Source organism: Tetrahymena thermophila (assembly GCF_000189635.1).
Source record: "Tetrahymena thermophila SB210 genomic scaffold scf_8254697, whole genome shotgun sequence".
Classification (NCBI taxonomy): Eukaryota; Ciliophora; class Oligohymenophorea; order Hymenostomatida; family Tetrahymenidae; genus Tetrahymena; species Tetrahymena thermophila.
Window position 1 is genome coordinate 368,680 of NW_002476463.1, and position 23,258 is coordinate 391,937.

The following is a 23,258-nucleotide window of genomic DNA, read 5'->3' on the forward strand; positions in this document are numbered from 1 at the left end:
TTAAATTTACAAATCCAAAAAATAAAAGAATTAGAAGCTCATTTAATTTTCCATAATCTAATCTAATTTAATATTAAATTAAAATTTATTTATATATATAAACAATTTGTGCTTAATATGAGTAATTTACAATTGGAAGGATACATTAAATATTTAAGTAGATTTAAGTAAAAATATGCTTTGGAGACTTTCTAAAAGTTAATAGGATAAGAGCATCCATCCAATTTAAAATAACTCTTTGATAAATCTTGAGTAGAGTGATTCTCTTAATTTTCATCCTGAAAAAGGAATTCAATAGCTTACAATGTGCTATTTTATTAAAAAAAAGTTATTTAGTAAATTATGAAACCAAGAAGATTTAATTAATCTCAAAAAATACATGAATTATGTATATATATTTAAATGAAAATTTTTAAAACTTTTAATTATGACCTTAGTTTACTGACCTAATTTATCATTTATTATAAAAAGTAAATAATTTGCAAATTTTATATTTTCTTTTTTTCACTATTAAGCTTAACTCAATTTCAGTAAGCTAAGAGAAAAAGATTAGAAGTAAAACTACTTGAGAAAGTTGCTGTTGAGAGGTAAGTAAAGACAGTGATGTTGTCTAAAAAGATTAATGAATCAAAAGCATCAATCAGTTAAGTAGTTTAAATTTTATACTAATATATGGCGAGGAATCAATTTAGAAAAGTGATGCATATGCAGAGATTGCAGACTTATTCACTTTAGAATAGAAGTTGAAAGAGGCTTATCAATTAAATTTATAGTGCATTATAATTGTCACGAATATACATTCATCCACTTGGCAGATTTTTATATAAATATACCTTTTAAATTTAAATCTTAAGACTTTTATGAGTCAAACAATTTTTAATTTAAGCTATGGAAATTAGATAAAATTAAACATTGTCAATTAACTAAAATTTTACTATTTGCTGATATTGTAAAAAAAGTTTTTTTCAAGAAAATCTTCCTATTAGCTCTTGATACATACACAAAATTATTAGTTATTCAAATTAATTACAATAACTAACTATCAAGTAAAATTTAAATTCTGAATAAATTATTATATAACTTCAATTTGTTTTTCTAGATTTGCATAAAATAATTGTTAAAAAACAGTGAAAAACTTAGTGGTTTCGAGAATAGCATCACTTTATCATCTTTAGATGCAATTATTGATATAATAAATTTAATATTTTTTAATATTATTTTTTCATTTTTATAGCAGTTTTTTGCTCTAATAGATGTTTAAAGAAGCATTTTTGTTCTAAGCTAAGGTGATTGATGACTTTGATTTTTATTGTGGCTATGATTCAATTTCGCTAGCTAAATTTTGGAAAAGGTGACATATGACATGAATAATTAAAAAATAACGGTAAGACTCTCCTATACTTTTAAAGAGTCATTAAAAATTAGATAAAAGAATATAGATTTTGATTAAAATCATCAATACCTTCAATTTTAATATTTGATATTTTAACTATATTTGATGCTAATTAGTTGGTTATTTTTTACCTAAAATTGAAAAGCCTTAGTTTAGATCAATCAAATGAAGAATAAAGAAGCTTAAAATATAAAAGCGAGGAGCTAAATACAATGAAAACTCTACTAGGAGAGAATCACAATAAGGTAACTCAGATCAAATTCAAAATGCACTTAATAGAATGAAAGAGGCTCGAATTAGATATTATTCTTAGAAGATGTGAAAGATGAGATAAAATTTAAATTGTAAAAGAAAATAAATACTTGAAATAATATTAATATGCTCCTGTAAAAGTATATACTTTGTATTAAAAGCATATAACTAATATTTAAGTATATCATTTTGTATATTTTTAACTTATATGACAGATGAGTATTTTATTTTCAATTTTAAAGTCTAAAAAACAAATTACAACATTTATTTTAACAAAAAAAAATAAATTATCTATATAATAATTATCATTTCTTCATGCTATTTTTCCTCTACTTTTTATAGCAATTTGTAAAATTTTGAAGGATTTGCCTTTCTTATGCTATAATCATCAAATTTATTTGTTTTACATAATATCCTTTGTCTTTAATTTTAGAATCTTAAAGCCATATTTTTTCAGAGTTCTTCAAAAAGTAATGAAATATTTTTTTCAGATTTCTGTTTTTACTCAAATTTTTAATCTTGAGATTGAATCTTCCGAATATTGCCAAATTTGTAGAAACTCTATGCTTTATGTGTTCAAAAGTCCACTTATCTTCACTCAAATTTTCATAAAAGCTCATCAAGAAAGTATCTTAGCAATCAGTAATATGTCTCTTAAAAGCTGACAAAATATTCTTATACAAATTATGTTTACTTTTCGATATTAAATTAAAAATTTATTAATTTTCTAAAGGATTGACTCCCTTTTATTCACAAAGTATACTTGACACAACTTCAATCATGGGAACTTTTCCTTTGTATATTATTTTATTTCAGTTAAATTTATTAAAAAGCAACAAATATTTACTTATTCTTTCATTTTTATTTATGCATTTTGTTTTTGCCATACGACTCAGTTTTTTAAGTTGGTTAGGAAATTTATTAATATAATCCTTATATTAATCAAATAGTATATTCAAAGATATTTGAGATTATTATTTTAATTATTTTCTATACTTACAAATATTTTAAAACTAATAATCATCCTCATTTTATTTCATTTATTAAAATTTTTCTTCTGTTTTAGCAAGAAAATGATAGTTAATCATATTTTTATATGCTAAAAAGTAAGTTTAAATAAATATAAATTATATTTGATAAAGATTATTTTATAATTATTATAAAAACTTCTCTAACTCTTCAATTTCTGTTTTAAAATAAACATCAAAAAATTGATTTTAGTTATTTTATAATTAATCAATCCCCTCTCTTATTAAAAAAATAAAAAAAAAGCAGCTCAGCTATTTTGTTTTTAAGATTAAACTATGAAAAACCTTACCCGGTTTTAGAAATTTTATTTAAATGAAATAAATAGCATTTATTCTTATAAATATATAAATTATCATGTATTATTTTCTTCATTTTATAAAAAAATATTAAAATGTATAATTATTTTTATCTTTTCAATAATTTATTTGTATTTTAAAATAGAATTTTTGAGATTATTACATCAATTTTAGTCAGAAGAAGAGGAAGATTTCAAATTATATCTATAAGCTCTCACCTGCAAATACTATAAATAGGTAAAAAATTGTTTACATAGTTATTTTTTTAATTATTTTTACTTTCTAATGTTAATTTTTTGTATTTAATTTAGGTCAATGATTTTTGATTTATATTTAGCCAGTAAATTAAATAATGGAGATTAATAAATATATAATTGTTTAACAGATAAAAATGGGTTTGTCTAAGTAATATACCAAAATATCATTAAGCAAAATCTCTAAAATAGCCTAAATTTGGATATACATAAATAATATATTAAACTATTTAAGATTTTTTAAGAATAATATTGGAGAATTGGTAAAAGTAGATTTGATGGATAAGAGTATTCAAATTAAAGTTTACTGTTTGATAATTTTTGCATAGGATGAATCTCTTAATTCTCATCCTGAATGAATAATGAGCTTAACGTCTTATATATTCTTATGCATTTATAAAAAAGTTACTTAGTAATAATTTATAATATACACTTTACTGTCTATTACCGAAACCTTAAGAATGTAAAGGAGATTCAATTAATATCAAGAAATACACGAATGGGTAAAATAAAAAAAGTTTTTTATAACTTGAATTTAAAAATATAGTAATTACTTTATGCTCAATATGACAAAATTTAACAATTATTTAAAAATTTTAATAAATTAAAAGAGTTTTCATATTTTTTATCTATTAGGTTTATATGGTTTCAGTAAGCTTAGCAAAAAGGACAGGAACTCAATCTGCTAGGGAAAATTACTTTTGAGTTAAGTAAAGACTTAGATGTTATCTAAGCATTTAACAAATCTTACTGTTTGATCAGCAACGCAGTTAAGTTTTTAAAGAAATATATGGCTAGTACTCAATCTATCATGATAATAGTAGTATAAGCAGAAACTGCAGATTTATTCACTAGAAAATATCAGTTGAATGACGCTTACCAATTAAAGTAATGTACATTTAAATTTTCAAGAATCTAAATTGCTATAATTATCCATCCACCTTTGGTTGATTATTATGTATATATATCTTATGCATTTAGAAATTCTAAAAATTGATTACAAAATTAATTTTTTAATTAAAACTTTGGAAATTAAGATAGTCATTCTATAATTGCTGGTACTTAAATAGAGCGGGCTAATATCTTAACTTAATCAAATTACTGTAAGCAGGTAAGAATTAAATTTTGAATAAATTATTCTCTGATTTAAATTTCAACTATTAGAACTCCATCATGTTGTTTTAAAAATCCCTAAAAAACTATATGGAATAGAAAATAGAATTCATTATCACCTTTAGGGTAAATAGTTGGAAATAGAAATTTTTTATCTTAAATTTTCTTCTTTATACTATTTTTGGCAAAACTTTGAAGAAGCATGAAAGTACAAATCTAAGTTGATTGATGGCTAGGATTTAATTTATTATAGCCACTACTAGCTATATTTTTGTAAAAGGTGGATATAAGAAAAAGCCTTAGAAGATGAGGCTAATAAGTGCTAGAGGATGATGAGATAAATTGATTTTATTAAGACACATTGGAAACAATGAAGTTGTGCTTGAATATAATAAAAAAATATTAAGTGTTGTTAGACAGGTTCTAACTTAATAACCAAATTTTTACTAATTTTTAGAATCAATTACTTAAATAGAAGAAAACCAATTTAATTTTTTTTTTATTTTTGAATTAATAAAGCGATTGATTGGATTTAAAAATATTGTAAAAAAAAATAAATATTTCAAATAAAATTAAATATTTTTTTATATTGAAAACATAAATATTTATTTATTTATATTTTTAGCTTTGTATAAACAATTTTAAAGTCTTTAAAAAAATTACAACATGGTATAATATAAAAAATAAATTATTTAGATTATAATTATCGTTTTTACATACTATTTTTCCTAAATTTTTTGTAACACTGTGTAAAATTTTGAAGTATTTGCTTTTCTTATGCTATAACCATCAAATTGATTTGTTCTATATATTAATATTTGTTTTTAATTTTAGAGTTTTAAAGCCATAACTTTTCAGAATTCTTCATAAAGCGATTGAATATTTTTTGCAGATTTTTAATTTATTCATATAAAATGTTTGAAACAACTTCAATCACTAGAAATTTCCCTTTATATTATTGAAATTCAGTTAAAAAAACTAATCATTAATCTTATTTCCTCAATAAAAAATAATGTAGGTTTGGATTTGAGTGTAAAAAACTAAGAAATTATTAGAAAAAAATTTTTATGATGCTAGTTAGTAATTTGATTTATGAATAGAATTTTAATTTGATAAAAAATTTATTTTCGATCGCAAAAATTAATTAGAAGATTAATTATGAAATTGATTAAAATATAGATAGATGAAAGCAAAAACTAAATAAACAATTTAATTTACAGTATTTTTTTAATTTAAAAAAATAGTAAAATTTATTATAATGCTTACTAATTGCAAAAATAGTAACAAATAATCTTTATTATTAGCTAACAAACTTTCTTAAAATAATGCTTATTCATAAAATTTAAATATTAATTGATGTTATTTAATTTTGCTCTGCTTTTATATAATAAAGCTTTTAAAACGTTAGATTTAAAATTGCTTTATTTTAGAATCTAAAATTATTACATTTTATTATAAATAATGATTTTACAGATATTTTATAAGTATTTTAAAAGCTTATTTACAATTAAGACATAATAAAAATTTCAAGTTGGGTTTGTTTCTTCTCTTAATTCTTAATTTGCTCAATTAAAAGCAGCTAGATAAATTTTTACAATAATTATTTTAAGAAAACTTTAAATAATTTTTATAACTTTTGTTTTATTTTATTAATTATAACTTGCTATTAAGATAATTTTATTAATATTAAGTATTTAAGCTTATTTTAATTTATATTATCTATAATATAATAGGGACTTAAAGTTTAAAGAGATTTATATTTTTTAACATAACTTCGCCAATGCTTATCTGAATTAACTCCTATTTTTAATCTATAATTTATTAAAATAATTTATTATCCTCTTATTTCTGATTTAATAAAAATAGAATTCAAACTATTTTCAGCTAGTGTATTTATTTTCTTTTACTAAATTTCGGAGGTATTTTTAAATTAGCAATAAATAACTTTATGTTTCTATCAAAATTTTTATCAAAGTTTTAATATGTTTTTTTCTTGATAATTTAGTAAAGAAACTAATATTAATTTTAAAAATTATATAAAATAAATGTCCAATAATCATAATTAAGAATTGCATTTGAAAAGAAAATTTAGAATTTAATTCAAACCTATATTTGATTTGTTTCACAAGCAAGATGAGAATTAAAGTTTACATTTATTTTTGTATTGACTACAGGTAAAAAAATAAACTTTAATTTTATTGATTCAAGTAGTGATATTTATGGGAATATAGTAATCTTAAAATTTAAATAATTCAATTAGAAAAATTTATAAGTATTTATAAATATTTAATTAATTTTTGCAACAATAAATTTAAGCAAACACAAACAAACATTTTTTTTCAAGCTCTTATCTTTATGGAGTAATTGAAAATTTTGAATAATCTTAATTTAATAATATTTTATAAGGATAACCATTAAAATATTATAATTATTTTAGAGGTATTCTTTTAAACAGAAAGTTTAACATAAATTAAACGATCATAGATATTTCCTTATGTATATATAGAAAAGAAAATAAATATTGAGCTTGAGTATAAAGTGTTATCAGCCACTGGAAGAATTTTTTAATTTACATAAGCTTCACAAACAAATCAGCTATAATGAATAGAAAAATTATAATAAATAAGAGTAGCAATAATTATAATTGAATATAAAAAGTAAATTTTTAATTTATAATTGAAAATATTAGCCAATAAAACTCAATAAAGTAAGCAATTTAATTTAAAATATTTTTTTTAACTCTAAACAATTTAAAAAATATATTAGGACACTCTCTTAATAATAGCTCATAAAATTAATTTTACATTATTTTTTCTTTCGGTTTAACTTAGAGGGATAACGTATTAATAAATTAGCATAATTTTAATTATTTAAAGTTAAAAACAAAATTTGACACATATATTTTAATATTTTCTTTTGTTTCTTAAATTAATTTATTTAATATTTTAATTGAATATGCAAAATATTTTAAATTAGTTGTTTATATTTCCTCTTATCTAAACATTATTTTAACTTACTATAAATTTCTACGAATGTGCTTTAGATTTTGATTATTTAATAATGAGCTATATATTGCATAATATTAAAGGAATTTTTGCAAATTTACAATTTTAATTCAATAACATTTTCAAAATATAAATTTATACATTTTATTTTTATTCTAAACGTAATTATAAAAAAACATATTATTTACAAATTTTATGTATTTAATCGTTAGAATATTTAATTTTATTTTTATTTTTAAATAGTTTCCATCTTATTTAAATTAAAGACCCATGAGTAAGCTAAACAAAACAAAATAGAAATGCCAAATAATAAATTGCTATTAAAGATTTTGATAATATTTTTGATGATCTTAACTAAGACATTTATAGAATATCAATTATTAGGGAAAATGAAGCTAATGTGAATAAAAAAATAAAAATGAAAGAATTAAAGTAGGTTTAGCCTTTTTAAAAAACTTTAGCACAGAATAAATATTAAAAATGGCAAAATAAACTTTCATATTTAAACTATATACTTTATCTATATTCAGTAAAATTTATGTGGTGGATCATATTATGCTTTTAAAAATAGCAGATCATAAACAGAGCCTCTAATTTTAAAGCACATTTTTAATGAGGAACTATTGCTGATCATGAAAAAAATAATGAACTCTAAATGATTTAAAGAATAATTTAATACTTAATAGATCCATATAAATAAAATTTTAAACATTAAAAATGTTGAAAAGCTTGCCAGCAATCTTACTAATAAAAAATATGGACCTGTTTTTAAGGAAAAAAAGAATATGCTATTAATAAAAAAGTGGTGATTTAAATTATTATTTTTTGATTATTTTTAATTTCAAAAGTTAATTTTTTATATTCAAATAGACAAATGACTTTGGATATATTTTAAAGGAATTGGATAGACGATAGTAACAAAGAGATAACATTTAGAAAGATGAATATAGATTTAATTAGTGGTACATGAACATATTGTTAAAGAATGTCTTAAAAATAGTCACCTATGGATATCCATTAAAAGCCTTTCGAGCTATAGTTTCAGCTGAATCAAAGTGACAGTTATGATAGATACAATTTAAAGCTATAATCCTCTTTACCCTTTAATAGCTCATAAAAATATGGTAGGTTGAAAAATCAAGTAAGATTTAATTAATCTCTAGAAATGCATTAATTGTGTATATATATTTAAAGGAAAATTTTTTAAACTCTAAATCATGATCTTAATTTACTGACTTAATTTATCATTTATTGTAAAAAGTAAATAATTTGCAAATTTTACATTTTCTTTTTTTCTCTATTAGGCTTACACAATTTCAGTGAGCAGAGCGAAAAGGACTACAAGTAAAACTATTTGAGAAAGTTGCTGTAAAGGGGTAAGTAAAGACAATCATGTATATAAAAAGATTAATGAATCTAAGGCATTAATCAGTTAAGCAGTTAACATTTTTAAACAATATATGGTGAGGAATTAATTTTGAAAAATGATGCATATGCAGAGATTTCAGATTTATTAACTTTAGATATAGTAGTTGAAAGGGGTTCATTAATTAAATTTATAGTGTATTATAATTGTTACAAATAAATATGTCAATAATCATCCATTTTTGGCAGATTTTTATATAAATATACCTTTTAAATTTAAAGTTTTAAGACTTTGGTGAGTCAACAATAAATTTTTAATATGGAAATTAGGTAAAAATAAACGTTATCAATTACTAAAATTTTATTACTATTTAATGATCTTGTAAATTAAGAAAAAGTTTTTTGGAGAAAATCATCCTATTAGTGATGATACTTACACAAAATAACTAGTCAATCTAAGTTATTTAAATTAATTACAATAACTAATTGTAAGGTAAAATTTAAATATTGAATAATAATTATATAACTTTAATTTGTTTTTTAAGAATTGCATAAAATAGCTTTAAAAAAATCGAGAAGTACTGATAGTTTCGAAAATAATATCATCATATCATCCTTAGATGCAATAATGCAATAATTGAAGTATTTCATTTTCTATATTTTTAACTAATAATACAGATGAATTTTTTCTCTCCAATTTTAAAGTCTAAAAAACAAATTATAACATCTATTTAACAGAAAAAATAAACTATATATATAATAATAATAATTTCTTCATGCTATTTTTCCTCAACTTTTTATAGCAATTTGTAAAAGTTTGAAGGATTTGCCTTTCTTATGCTATAACCATCAAATTCATTTATTCTATGTACTAGTCTTTGTCTTTAATTTTAGAATCTTAAAGCCATAGTTTTTCAGAGTTCTTCAAAAAATGATTAAATATTTTTTCAGATTTCTGTTTTTACTCAAATTTTTTATCTTGAGATTGAATCTTCCGAATATTGCCAAATTTGTAGAAACCCTATGCTTAATGTGCTCAAAAGTCCACTTATCTTCACTCAAATTTTCATAAAAGCTCATCAAGAAAGTATCTTAGCACTCAGTAATATGTCTTTTAAAGGCTGACAAAATATTCTTATACAAATTATGTTTACTTTTTGATATTAAATTAAAAATTTATTAATTTTCTAAATTATTGACTCCCTTTTATTCGCAAAGAATACTTGACACAACTTCAATCATGGGAGTTTTTCCTTTATATATTATTTTATTTCAGCTAAATTTATAATTAATATTTACTTAATCTTTCATTTTGATTTATGCATTTTGTTTTTGCCATATGACTCAGTTTTTTAATTTAGTTCGGAAATTTATTAATATAGTCCTTATATTAATCAAATGGTATATTCAAATATATTTGAGATTATTATTTTAATTATTTTCTATACTAACAAGTATGTTAGTGTAAATAATCATCCTCATTTTATTTCATTTATTAAAAGTTTTCTTCTGTTTTAGCAAGAAAATGATAGTTAATCATAATTTTATATTCCAAAAAGTAAGTTTAAAAATAATTTATATTTGATAAAGATTATTTTTATAATTATTATAAAATCTTCTCTAACTCTTCAATTTCTGTTTCAGCAATACAATATACATCAAATAATTGATTTTTGTTATTTTTTAATTAATCAATCCAATCCCCTCTCTTTTTGAAAAATAAAGAAAAAACAGCTGAGTTATTTTGTTTTTAATATCAATCTACCAAAAACCTTACCCAACTTTAGAAATTTAATTTAAACAAAATAAATAGAATTTATTATTTTAAATATATAAATTATCTATTATTATATTTTTATTTTTATAAAAAAACATTAAAATATTTTATTATTTTTATCTTTTCAATAATACATAAAATTTATTTTACAAAATATTAAAAATTTCCAAAATGTGTTGAATAATTAATATACTGTGAATATAAATGGTTTACATTTATCACTACCTTCATTATTTATTTCCAGATAATTACAAAAACCTGAAAATACATATACTACTTTATGTATAATATAAATTTGAAATATTAATCATAAAACTCAATAAAATAATCAATTTAATTTAAATTATTTTTTAAATTCTAAAAAAATGGGTAAAAAATTTTTTAAGTTCAAAATTTGAGGAAAGGCATTAAATGTTATCAAAAATTTGTTAAATTTTGATAAAAACAGAATAATAAAAGCTATTCAAATAATGAATTAGCAAAATTAGCTTAAAATCATAAAAATGAAATAAAATATTGGTGACTTTACCTAAAGAAATATTAATTATTTTCAAAGTTTTAAATAAAACTTTGTATTTTAAAAAGAATTTTAGATATTATTCTATCAAGTTTAGTTAGAAGAAGAAGAATATTTCAAATTATATAAATAAGCTCTCTCTTACAAATACTATAAATTGGTAAAAAGTTGTTTACATAGCTATTTTTTTAATTATTTTTACTTTCTAATGTTAATTTTTTGTATTTAATTTAGGTAAATTATTATTGATAAAATAATGGAGATTAATAAATATATAAATTTCTAACAGTTGAAAATGGTTTTATCTTAGTTATACACCAAAATATTATTAAATAAAATCTCTATAATAGCTTAATTGTGGTTAATCATAAAGTACTTTTAATATTAAGATATCAGCTGGATGAAAGAGTTTGATATGATAGATGTAATTTGAAGTTATAATTATCTTTTTTATTATTGCTGGCTCATCAAAAATAAAGCAGTTTGAAAGAAATTTTAGAGAAACAAGAAAATTAAATAAAAGAAAATTAAGAATTCATGAAAGAAACTAAGTGATTGCTTGGTTAATTTATTAAATTTGGCAAAAGCAATAGAAAAAAAATTAGAAGAAATATTAAAATTTCTTTTAGGATAATTTAATTATCGAATTATATTTATAAACTCATTGCGCTTAAAATCAATCTTTTATAAATGGAAATAATATATTAAACTATTCAAGAAGATTTAAGAACATGCTTGGAGAATTGGTAAAAGTAGATTTAATGGATAATAATATCCAATTAACGCTTACTGTTTGATTATTTTTCCATAGGCTGAATCTCTTAATTCTTATTTTGAATGAATGATGAGCTTAATATCTTATATATTCTTATGTAATCAGAAATGAGTTACTTATTAATCGTTTATAATAACCACTTTAAAACCTTAAGAATGTAAAGGAGATTCAATTGATATCAAGAAATACACGAATGGGTAAAATAAAAATAGTTTTTTATAACTTGAATTAAAAAAATAACAATTACGTAATTCTCAATTACACAATTTAATAATTAAGTTTAATATTGTTTCAGTGAGCTAAGAAAAAAGGACTAGAAATCAATCTGCTTGGGAAAATTACTTTAGAGTTAAGTAAAAACTTTGATGTTGACTAAGCATTTAAAGAATCTTACTGATTGTTCAGCAAAGCAGTTGAGTTTTTAAAACAATTTATTGTCAGGAGTCAATCTAGATAATTGTAGTAGATAGCAGAAATTGCAGATTTATTCAGTTGAAAATATCAGTTGAAAGACTCCTACCAATTAAAAAAAAGTGCATTTAAATTTTCTCCATATTGTGATAATCATCCACTTTTGGCTCACTATTATGTATGTATATATATATATTTTATATATGAGAAATTCTAAAAATTTTGATTACAATTTGACTTTTTAACTAAAGCTATGGAAATTAAGATAGTCATCCTTTAATTGCTGGCACTTACATAGAGCGGGCTAATACCTTAACTTAATTAAATTACAGTAAGAAGTTAAGATTTGAATTTTGAATAAACTATTCTGTGATTTAAATTTCAACTATTAGAGTTACATAATATTGCTTTTAAAATTCCTAAAAAACTTTATGGAATAGAAAATAGAATTACATTATCATTTTTAGGGGAAGGTAAAAGAAATTTTTATTTTTTGTCATAAATTATCTTCTTTTAATGTAACATTTTTTTTTTTTGAGTAGCAGAAATTTGAAGAAGCATGAAAGTACTAATCTAAGATGATTGATTGATGGCAAGGATTTAATTTATTATGGCCATTATCCAATTTAGCTAGCTAATTTTTTGCAAAAGGTGGATATAAGAAAAGTCTTAGAAGAAGATGAGGTAAATAAGTGCTGAAGATGATGGGATTAATTAATTTCATTAGGCCACAAATGAAGCACTGAAGTTTTGTTTGAATATTATAAATAATAATTAAGTTTTGTTAGAGAGGCTCTAACTTAATAATCACCTTATGACTAATTTTAGAATCAATTTCGTAAATAGTGGAATAACGAATTTAGTTAATTTTTGATAATTGAATTCAGAAAGCAATTGAATTTAAAAATACTGTTAATGAAAAGAAATACTTGAAATAACATTAAATTGTTTTGATAAAAATGCTTTTTATATTGAAAACATATAACATTTAGTTATGAAATTATTTATATTTTTAGCTTTGTATATTCAGTTTTAAAGTCTTTAAAAAAATGACAACATTAGATAATAGAATAATTAAGTTATTTATATTATAATTATCATTTTTACATGCTATTTTTCCTATATTTTTTATAGCACTATGTAAAATTTTGAAGGATTTGCTTTTCTTATGCTAAAACCATCAAATTAATTTGTTCTATATATTAATCTTTGTTTTTAATTTTAGAGTCTTAAAGCCATAGCTTTTCAGAGTTCTTCAAAAAGTGATTGAATATTTTTTGCAGATTTCTGTTTTTACTCAGATTTTTAATCTTGAGGTTGTATCTTCCGCATCTTGCTAAATTAACAGAAACTCTTTGCTAAATGTGTTCAAAAGCCCACTTATTTTCACTCAAATTTTCATACACACTCATCAAGGAAGTATCTTTGCACTCGATAATATGTTTCTTAAAAGCTGATAAGATATTCTTATACAAATTATGTTTACTTTTAGAAATAAAGTTAAAAATTTATTAATTTTCTTAATCATTAATTCCTTTTTATTCAAATAAAATGTTTGACACAACTTCAATCACTGGAACTTTCCCTTTATATATTATTGAATATCAGTTAGATTTTTTAAATAGTAACTAATTTATTTACTTAGTCCTTCATATTGATTTATGCATCTTGTTTTTGCCACATGACTCAATTTTTTAATTTAGCTTGGAAATTTGTTAATATAATCCCTATATTAATCTAGATGTATTTTCCAAGATATTTCAAATTATTAATATTTTCTATACTTACAAGTATTTTCATATTAATTCCCATCCTCATTTTATTTAATTTAATAAACGTTTTCATCTGTTTGAGCAAGAAAAATATAGTTAATCATTTTTTTAAATATAAAAAAGAAAATTTTAATAAAAGTTGTATTTATGTTTGATATTTATTATAAAATCTTCTTTAAGTTTTCAATTTCTGTTTTAACAATAAATTATGAGTTAAAAAATTGGATTAAGTTATTTATAATTAGTCATCTCTATTTAAAAATAATTAACTTAAAATATACAGTTGTTTCTTTTAAATTACATAATTCAAAAAAACTTAATGGCTTAAGAAATTAAATTTAAAATAATTCTGAAATTAGATTATATTTACTTTTTTCAAAAAAAAAAAATATAATTAATTAGTGATTATTAACTTTTTCAACACCTAATATTAAAAGCTTATAAATTGCTTTGAGTTTTAAATTAATAAGTAAACTGTAAATAAATGTAGATAATTTAATTAAATTAATCCTACCCTAATATTTTTCTTCCCAGCATATTTCAAATAATAATTATAAAGAAATGATAATATGTATAGTCCTTTACATATTAATTTTAAATGATCTAATTAAAAAAGTTAGTCATTAATCTGATTTCCTAAATAAAATAAGCAATTTAGTTTACATTATTTTTTTAATTTAAAAAAAATTAGTAAAATTTATTATTATGCTTACTAATTGCAAAAATAGTAACAAATAATCTTTATAATTAGATAACAAAATTTTTTTTTAAAACGATACTTATTCACAAAATTTAAATAGTAATTGAGGTTATTTAATTTTACTCTGCTTTTATGCCATAAAGCTTTTAAAAAAATAAAAAAATAGATTTAAAATTGTTTTATTTTAGAATCTAAAATTATAATATTTTGTTATAAAAAAATATGATTTTTTACAGATATTTTATAAGTATTTTAAAAACGTGTTTACAATGAAGTCATAATAAAAATTTCAACTTGTGATTCTTCTCTTAATTCTTAATTCGCTCAGTATTTGAAAGCATATATATACATTTTTACAATAATTAAATAAGAAAAACTTTAAATACTTTTTATAACTTTGGTTTTATTTTATTAATTATAACTTGCTATTAAGATAATAATATTAAATATTAAGTATTTAAGCTTATTTTAATTAATATTATCTATAATATTATAGGATAGATTTATATTTTTTAACATAATTTCACCAATTTTTATACGAATAAACTCCTATTTTTATACTATAATTTATTAAAATAATTTATCATCCTCTTATTTTTGATTTAACACATATATAAATTGATATTCTAATTTAGTTTTAAAATAGATTTAATAGAACAAAATAATTAAATCTAATATTTTTAAAATTAAATTAGAATTCAAACTATTTTCAGCTAGTGTATATATATTCATTTACTAAATTTCGGAGATATTTTTAAATTAACAATAAATTACTTTATGTATCTATCAACATTTTTCTCAAAGTTTAAAAAATTTTTATTTTTCTAAGACAATTTAGCAAAGAAACTAATATTAATTTTAAAAATTATATAAAATAAATGCCCAATAATCATAATTAAGAACTATATTTGAAAGAAATGAAAAGAAAATTTAGAATTTAGTTCAAACCTATATTTGATTTGTTTCATAAGCATGATGAGAATTAAAGCCTACACTTATTTTTGTATTGACTGCAAATAAAAAATATACTTTAATTTTATTGATTCAAGTAGTGATATTTATGGAAATAAATTAATCTTAAAATTTAAATAATTCAATTAGAAAAATTTATAAGTATTTTTAAATAGTTATCAATAATTAATTTTTGTGATAATAAATTTAAACAAATAAACAAACATTTTTTTAAGCTTTAATCTTTATGGAGTGATTGAAAATTTTGAATAATCTTAATTTAATAATATATTATAAAGATAACCATTTAATTATTATTATTATTATTATTATTATTTTAGAGGCAGGCATTCTTTTAAACAGAAGGTTTAACATAAATTAAATTATCATAGATATCGCCTTATGTTTATATATAAAAGAAAATAAATATTGCGCTTGAATGTAAAGTGTTATCAGCCACTGGAAGAATTTTTAAATTTACATAAGCTTCACAAACAAATCAGTTATAACGAAAAGAAAAATTATAATAAATACTAGTAGCAATAATTATAATTGTATATATAAAGATTTAATTTATAAAATATAAAAATACTTTTTCTATTTTAAAATTGTAGGTAAAATAATTTAAATTATAATTTTTGCTAATTTATATTTAGTAAAACAACATTTTAAACTTTTATTATTATGATTATTATTAATATAGAAATAGCTTATTTTTTAATCTCTAATCAATCTCATGAACTAGCTAATTTTTTAAATTTTTTATAGTAACAAATGTTTTGAATTAAAATTTTCTTTTCGAAAGCGTTTAGGATCATCTCAATCTATTTTTTATATGATTCTTTATCTTTTATCTTTGAATGATCAAGCCAGAATTGATTTGAGTTTTTCAAAAAATATAAAAAAACTCCTGATAAATTCTCATTTTGGAATATGTTTCTAACTTTTAAGCCAAAACGACCACAATTTTAAAGGTTTTACTACACTCTTAGTTTAATTCTATCAAATGTCCAATCATCTTACGTATGAGACCGATATTATTACTTTTACTATTCATCGCATTAGTATAGAATGTGATTTTGAAACGCATAAATAAGGTTTTTGAAGAAATTAGTTTTTGATTTTTATAGAAAATCAATTACTTCTTATTGCTTACTGTCATCATCATTTTCTAAAAATATTAAAAATATTAAAACAAATTAAAAAAAATCCATTTTTATTCTTCCTTAAATGTTCAGAAGAATCAATCACATTACCTTATTAAATCATCTAATCTTCATTTTATTACTCATATTCTTTCTTTGAATTGCTCTATTTTTCTTCCATAGAATCCAAGCTACCTATATTCTTCATATATTGATCGTAGTTCTAAAGAATAAAGCACTTATCTACTCTCAATAATTCTAACTTTCTGAATTAACAAGCTTTTAATTTCTTACTCTTCTTTTTGATTGTAGGGTTGAGTGGAAAACATATAGAAATTGGTAAAATAATTTTTGTATTTTTATCTATCAGTTTGTACTTAGCTATTTTAGACATAAAGGTGTTAAATGTTTGTATTTTTAGTTTACTTCGATTTTATTTTTTTACAAGCAAGATAATTTTTTTAAATAAATTTTCTATATATTTCCAAACAAATCTGAGATAGGTTTTGAAGCTTCATAAGTTTTCATTTAAAATTCATCTTCAGCATCAATAAATATACAAAAAGCTTTATAAATCTATCTTTATTAGTTAGGTTCTCATAGACCTTATTTTCAGTAAAATAGGATAAGCAAAAAATTCAAAATCCTTATGATGAAAAATCAAGAAAAATTGAAAAAATATACAAATATTTTTCTATTAATTTAGTAGAATTATTTTAGATTCTTATTGCAATTTTATGACTAAAAAAAAGTAGGATGAATAAAAAATATGGATTTTTTATTGATAATATATTTTTAAATATGAATGTCCACTAATATTATTTACTGAAATTATCTTCAAGATTATTGGAAATTGAATGTAATGTAAAAAAAGTGATTTCAAAATAATATTTTTTAAAAATAAGTATTATTCATTTATAAGATTTTAACTTACAATGCAATTAAAATTTATCAGATACTTTTGAAATTTAATTGTATTTTTACTTTTCAATAAAAGTAATTGATAAGTATGAAAGTGAGAAAGTATCATTTTTTAAATGAGGTATAAAGAAAAACTTACTACTCAATTTTTGTAAATCTCCTATTTTCTGGGGCTTTTTACTTACAATTAAAAAAAAAATTGCCCAAAAAATAGCTAATATTATTTAACTATTTCTTATTTTAAACATCAATCTAGTCTATAGAAAAATTATATTTGAAAAATTCAAGCAAAGTATGTAAACTTTTTTATTGATATATGTATATTTTACAAATCAAATAAGCACAACATTCTATTTAGAAACAATATAAAAAAACATATAAAACTAACACATTTGATTCTAAAGTTGAAATTTATTGCTCCATATACTATTTTTAATATTCAGTAATCCAATAAAATAGTGTAAATTCAAATTATTTTTGTAAACTAACTAACACAATTTGATTGTAATATTTAATCTCAAGTATTTTTATTAATATCAGCATTTATTAGAAACAAAAATAAATTATTTTATACTGTAAGTAAAATGAGTATTTATCTCAAGTAAATTTAGTTTTTTTAGAAAAAAATTCATGAAATTTTGAAGAGTTGTGTAAAGAAACTTAAGAATTTTTCTTTGAATAGAAAAGTTAATAAATTAATAAATGCTCCAAACCAAAAAATTCATTTCAAACATACAACTAACTAACCTACTCAACTAAGGTTTAATTTGTAAAAAATATCTGTATTAAAAATATGTATGATATTATATTTTTTTGAATTTTTTGATTTATAAACGACTAAAGAAATGTAAATTGTAAACTTCATAGATAAACAAATTAAATTACAGAAATATTATAAATTCTGAAGTTAATCAATTATCAAGGTAAAGCTTATCAAAGTTATAATTGATCCAAAGAAAATAAATAAAAAAGGTTACAATCATGAAAATTAATTATAATAATAAAGCTTGCAAAAGCTAACTTTAAATATGTTTTTAAATATTAAAATGTTAAGTTATTGCGATAAGTAATAGCGCTTTTAAAGTGTACATGAAACTTTATCAACATCTATTAAGTATCTAAAATAATTTAATCCTCGTCTAATATAATATCTAATTTCACTCCTCTTCTATTTCTTAATAAGGAAATTCTGAAATGTTGCAATAATAAATTATTTTGTAATAATTATAGGCTATCTTAAATTAATATAAAATTTCAATTTTTTACTTATATATTACACCTTTGTTGCTAATAAATTAGTTTCTGCTAATTCTAGAATTCATTTTAAAGCAATTCCTTTTAAGAAATTTAACAATAAAAGTAATAATAATAATAACAACAACGAAAAAAAAGTGAGTATAAGACTACAATAAAAACTCTTTTCAAATGAGAGTTAGTTATCTTAACTAAAAATTAGTATCAAATAAATACAGTTTTTGGTTATTTTTCGTACTAGAAAAATTTTTCATAAAAATTTGTTAAAAAGAATTCACTTATTTTTATATAGATGGATGATTACAATAAATATTAACTAGATATCTTTAATCACGAACTTAAATATTATTTTATTGTAATAAAAAATAAAAAAATACTTTTTATCCTTGAATAATATCATTAGTTTTAATTTCAAGAATACATTCATTTTCTTTAAATTTTGTAAGCTAAGCAAGAAACTCAATCAAAATATTAAATTTTATCAATACAATCACAAATAATTAAAAAATATAATTCAGTAAACACAATCATAATAAGGTGAATATAATAATTTGAATAATGTGAAATCTTTAAATTTTATGGACTATTTATTTATTATCTTTAGTTATATATTTGCAAATATTAAAAAGTGTCATCAGTCATCTTACACTCACTCCATATATCCAAATTAATTTTGCGCCTTTAAAAATTAAAAAGACCATTTACTGTTTTTCAATTTTACTTTAAACTAACATTTATTTATTATTATGTAAATATCTCCAAATAATAATAAAACTATTTGAAACAAATTTATATATAATAGATTTAATTTTGTTATTCTTAAATAATGTAAAGTATTATTTATCATCGGTTTGATTACAGTTGCTATTAGTGATGAAAAATTTTGTCTAAATATCAAAAAAATTTTTATCACTGGGCGTTAGTTGCGTCTTTCAAAGCAATTATTTTTTAGAGTATATAAATTTATATGATTAGAATCAAATAAAGATTAATTTATTATTTTGCTTTCTTTAATGAGTAAAATTATTGGCTGCTAGAATATATTTACTTATTTTTAACAAATTCAAATCTTTTTTAATCTAATTATATACATATAACTTTATTGATTGTAAAGAATAATTTAAAATAATATTTTTAATTTAACTTATAAAAATTTAAAAAAATTCAATATCATTCATCACACACTTAATAAATACTTTATAATGGATAGACATTAAAAAGTTTTATCATTCTTTTTAATATGATTCATTTATTATCTTTTTTTATTTTTTGTAAAAAGAAATATTTTAAATAAGGACATTCTGATTGTAGGCGTCTAAAATCATTTTAATTTACTTTTTATACGAGTCTTTATTTTTTATTTTAGATTAGTCGAGCCATATTGAATCACTATTCTTTAAAAATTATATAAAAACCTTAGATAAGTTAGAATTTTATAACAAATTCCTAACTTTTAAACTAAATCTACTACAATTTTAAAGGTTTTATTAAACTCTAAGTTTTATGTGGTTAAATGACCAGCTATCTTAAGTTAGTTACTCATAATTCTGTCTTTGAGTTTCTGTGGTTTAGTAAAGTATGTGATTTGAAAAAGCGTAGAGAATATTTTTATAGAAGTTATTTTTAGATTTTTATAAGAAATCTATCACTTCTTTCTTCACATCTTCATTTTTAAAATTGTTTTTAATATTAATGCGAGTTAACAATGAGTATAATAAAAGTGTAAATTCTAATTAAAAAAATACCTTCATTATTAAAGGCTTATTTTAGTTCTAAATGTGAATGTGGGGTTGAAACCTATTTTATATCTTTTTTTTTAACAAATTTATTTATATATTATTAATAGTTTTGATCATTCATATTTTTGTCACATTTTTATAGCTATATAACTTTGTAAGAGCATATTTTTTCATATTTCTTCTTAGTCTTTTGAATTATTTTTACCTTAGATGGGCTAATTTCATGTTACTATTGAGAGCTTTGGGTATTTATTAATCTATACTTAGCAATCTGGGGCATTTATTTTACAATTTTGAATTTTGTTTTGTTTCTAATAATTCTATGTTTTTTGATAGTTATTTTATAAAAAAATGCAAAAATTAAATAGCGCTTATCTTTTATATAAACAAAAGCAATTGTAATTTGTTTTTGGTAAATTTCTTTGCTTATTTCTTAATCTTTTTCTAAAAAAATAGCTATAATTTATTATAAGTAGAAATTTCTTTTTTACTTATAGTAAAATAGATAAAAATATTATCATTTTTAACATAGTTATTATGGTTTGACTATTTGCTTTACTTTGTTAACTTTTTTAGTTATTTTATAAATCTTCTTTAATATAATAATTGGATTGATTCTAAAATAATCCACCTATTCACTTGCTAATTATTTATTTATTTATCTATCTATCTATCTGAATTTTGAATTTAAAAATTTTAATATAACTTGCTTGCTTAATAATTGCATGTGATGAATAAAACATATGGTTTTTATCTTTTCTTTAATCTAAATTGTTTTATACTTCATTAGATTTGAAAATCAGATTTTCTTTCATTAAGATTGTTTGTACATTTTACAACAAAAAATACAAAATTAATCCAAAACTTGATTTAATAATGAATTTTTATTTGCATACACAGTATTAAATAAGGCGAGGAAGATTAGTACAAAAAATATCATCTGCTTTACATTCAAATTGCATTTTAAAAAATTTTAGTGGATATGTAAATAAAATATTATCTAATTTATTATATGTTGAAATTCTGACTATTGATTTTCATTCATAAAATATATTTTTAAAATGAGTTAATAAAAATTAATAGTGTAACATGGTAAATAATATTTGGGTATTTAAATTTTGCATGGCTAAAAAAAGGAAATTAACAAAAAATTAATTAAATGCATTTGTTTAAATTGAAAGGATATATAAGCTAAATACCTCTAAAAACTATAAATGATTATAATAAATTACACAATTTTTTAGTATTATTTACAATTTTTAATTTTGTGAAGCGCATTGAAATTCTTAAATATTTTAAAATATTTATGTAAGTTTGTTTAAAATTTATATTTTTTAACACTCTTTTATAACCCTTTTTAGATTACAAATAACTTTTTTAGATCTTTAGGATAGAGGAAAAACCACTATGAAATTAAGAAGAAAAAATTAGTCTTTTTAAGATATTATAAACAAAATCTGATTATATAAAATAACAAATTTATATGAATAGAAATCAAAAAATAATTTGCTCTTGATAGCAAATAAATTTTTAACAATCGTAATTTAGCTAGTTTCTGCTTTTTTTGAAATTAATTTTTGATTTATTTTTATTACATTATTTTCATGGATATAATTTGATTAGACAAGCAAGAAATTTTAATTATTACTAGGCATACTTTTTGTTTTGAGCATGAACAGAGAAATTAACTATTATGTTTTGAGTATTAATAGAGAAATTAAATATCAAATATTATCATCAAATAAATTATATTGAACAAATTGAATCTTTGAATTATCTTAAAAAGAAAATATAAAGACAAATGATAACACAAATATATCAAAGATAATGACGTAGCAATTTATTTATTTATTTACAATACTATAAAAAACAATGATTATTAATTTTTAAAGTGAATTTAAACAAAAAAAATAATTTTTATTAATGAATTTATAAGATTTTTATTACAAATTTGACTGATTTTGATTATATTTAATCCATATTATAACAGTTTATGATAGTATTTTACTTAAATCATATTTATTTTTAAGAATTATTTAAATATATCCTTTCTATATCAAATATTTATCACTTTACAAAGGAGAAATTAATACAGATTTACAGATTTAAAATATAAATTCATTAAAGTTTATTTATTACTAGGCATACTTTTTGTTTTCAGTATTAATAGAGAAAATAACTATCAAATATTATCATGAAATAAATTACATTGAACAAATTGAATCTTTGAAAAAAAAATAATATAAAGACAAATGATATTTCAAATGAATTAAATACAATGACGTATCAATTTACTTATTTACAGTACTTTATAAAACAATGATTATTAATTTACAAAGTCAAAATTAACAAATAAAATAACTATTATAAGTGAATTTATAAGAATTTCAATATTTTTATTACAAATTTTACTGATTTTAATTATATTTAACTATATTATAAACGTTTTATGATAGTTTTTTATTTAAATAATTATTTATTTAAATGAATTATTTAAATATATCCTCTCAACATCAAACCTTTATCACTTTACAAAGGAAAATTTAATGCAGCTTTAAAGATTGAAAATAATATAAATTCATTAATATA

At 19.9% G+C, this 23,258-nt stretch overlaps 8 protein-coding genes across 8 annotated transcripts; 3 read left to right on the forward strand and 5 right to left on the reverse strand. All coding sequences in view use genetic code 6, as the record gives it.

The window, feature by feature from the left end:
- Positions 1 to 342: 342 nt before the first annotated feature.
- Positions 343 to 747, forward strand: TTHERM_000090319 (transmembrane protein, putative; the record flags this gene model as incomplete). The annotated part of the gene is made up of 1 exon (XM_012796743.1): positions 343 to 747. One exon carries the CDS (start codon positions 343 to 345, stop codon positions 745 to 747), a length of 405 nt encoding a protein of 134 aa, XP_012652197.1.
- A 1,203-nt stretch (positions 748 to 1,950) lies between these two features.
- Positions 1,951 to 3,030, reverse strand: TTHERM_00090320 (hypothetical protein; the record flags this gene model as incomplete). Its single annotated transcript, XM_001012783.2, has 2 exons — positions 1,951 to 2,438; positions 2,493 to 3,030. 2 exons carry the CDS (start codon positions 3,028 to 3,030, stop codon positions 1,951 to 1,953), a joined length of 1,026 nt encoding a protein of 341 aa, XP_001012783.2.
- A 1,165-nt stretch (positions 3,031 to 4,195) lies between these two features.
- On the forward strand, positions 4,196 to 4,533 carry TTHERM_000090289 (hypothetical protein; the record flags this gene model as incomplete). Its single annotated transcript, XM_012796744.1, has 2 exons — positions 4,196 to 4,335; positions 4,389 to 4,533. 2 exons carry the CDS (start codon positions 4,196 to 4,198, stop codon positions 4,531 to 4,533), a joined length of 285 nt encoding a protein of 94 aa, XP_012652198.1.
- A 3,794-nt stretch (positions 4,534 to 8,327) lies between these two features.
- On the forward strand, positions 8,328 to 8,700 carry TTHERM_00090290 (hypothetical protein; the record flags this gene model as incomplete). The annotated part of the gene is made up of 2 exons (XM_001012780.2): positions 8,328 to 8,483; positions 8,647 to 8,700. The coding sequence occupies 2 exons, from the start codon at positions 8,328 to 8,330 to the stop codon at positions 8,698 to 8,700; spliced, it is 210 nt and encodes a 69-aa protein (XP_001012780.2).
- A 931-nt stretch (positions 8,701 to 9,631) lies between these two features.
- On the reverse strand, positions 9,632 to 10,247 carry TTHERM_00090280 (hypothetical protein; the record flags this gene model as incomplete). Its single annotated transcript, XM_001012779.2, has 2 exons — positions 9,632 to 9,960; positions 10,007 to 10,247. The coding sequence occupies 2 exons, from the start codon at positions 10,245 to 10,247 to the stop codon at positions 9,632 to 9,634; spliced, it is 570 nt and encodes a 189-aa protein (XP_001012779.2).
- Positions 10,248 to 13,284: 3,037 nt separating this feature from the next.
- Positions 13,285 to 14,063, reverse strand: TTHERM_00090260 (hypothetical protein; the record flags this gene model as incomplete). The annotated part of the gene is made up of 3 exons (XM_001012777.2): positions 13,285 to 13,772; positions 13,829 to 13,914; positions 13,972 to 14,063. The coding sequence occupies 3 exons, from the start codon at positions 14,061 to 14,063 to the stop codon at positions 13,285 to 13,287; spliced, it is 666 nt and encodes a 221-aa protein (XP_001012777.2).
- Positions 14,064 to 16,344: 2,281 nt separating this feature from the next.
- Positions 16,345 to 17,257, reverse strand: TTHERM_00090250 (hypothetical protein; the record flags this gene model as incomplete). Its single annotated transcript, XM_001012776.2, has 2 exons — positions 16,867 to 17,257; positions 16,345 to 16,781 (listed from the first exon to the last, which is right to left on the reverse strand). The coding sequence occupies exons 1-2, from the start codon at positions 17,147 to 17,149 to the stop codon at positions 16,345 to 16,347; spliced, it is 720 nt and encodes a 239-aa protein (XP_001012776.2). The 5' UTR covers positions 17,150 to 17,257.
- Positions 17,258 to 20,156: 2,899 nt separating this feature from the next.
- TTHERM_000089239 (hypothetical protein) lies at positions 20,157 to 21,117 on the reverse strand (the record flags this gene model as incomplete). Its single annotated transcript, XM_012796745.1, has 2 exons — positions 20,676 to 21,117; positions 20,157 to 20,593 (listed from the first exon to the last, which is right to left on the reverse strand). Exons 1-2 carry the CDS (start codon positions 20,947 to 20,949, stop codon positions 20,157 to 20,159), a joined length of 711 nt encoding a protein of 236 aa, XP_012652199.1. The 5' UTR covers positions 20,950 to 21,117.
- Between the last annotated feature and the right edge of the window lie 2,141 nt (positions 21,118 to 23,258).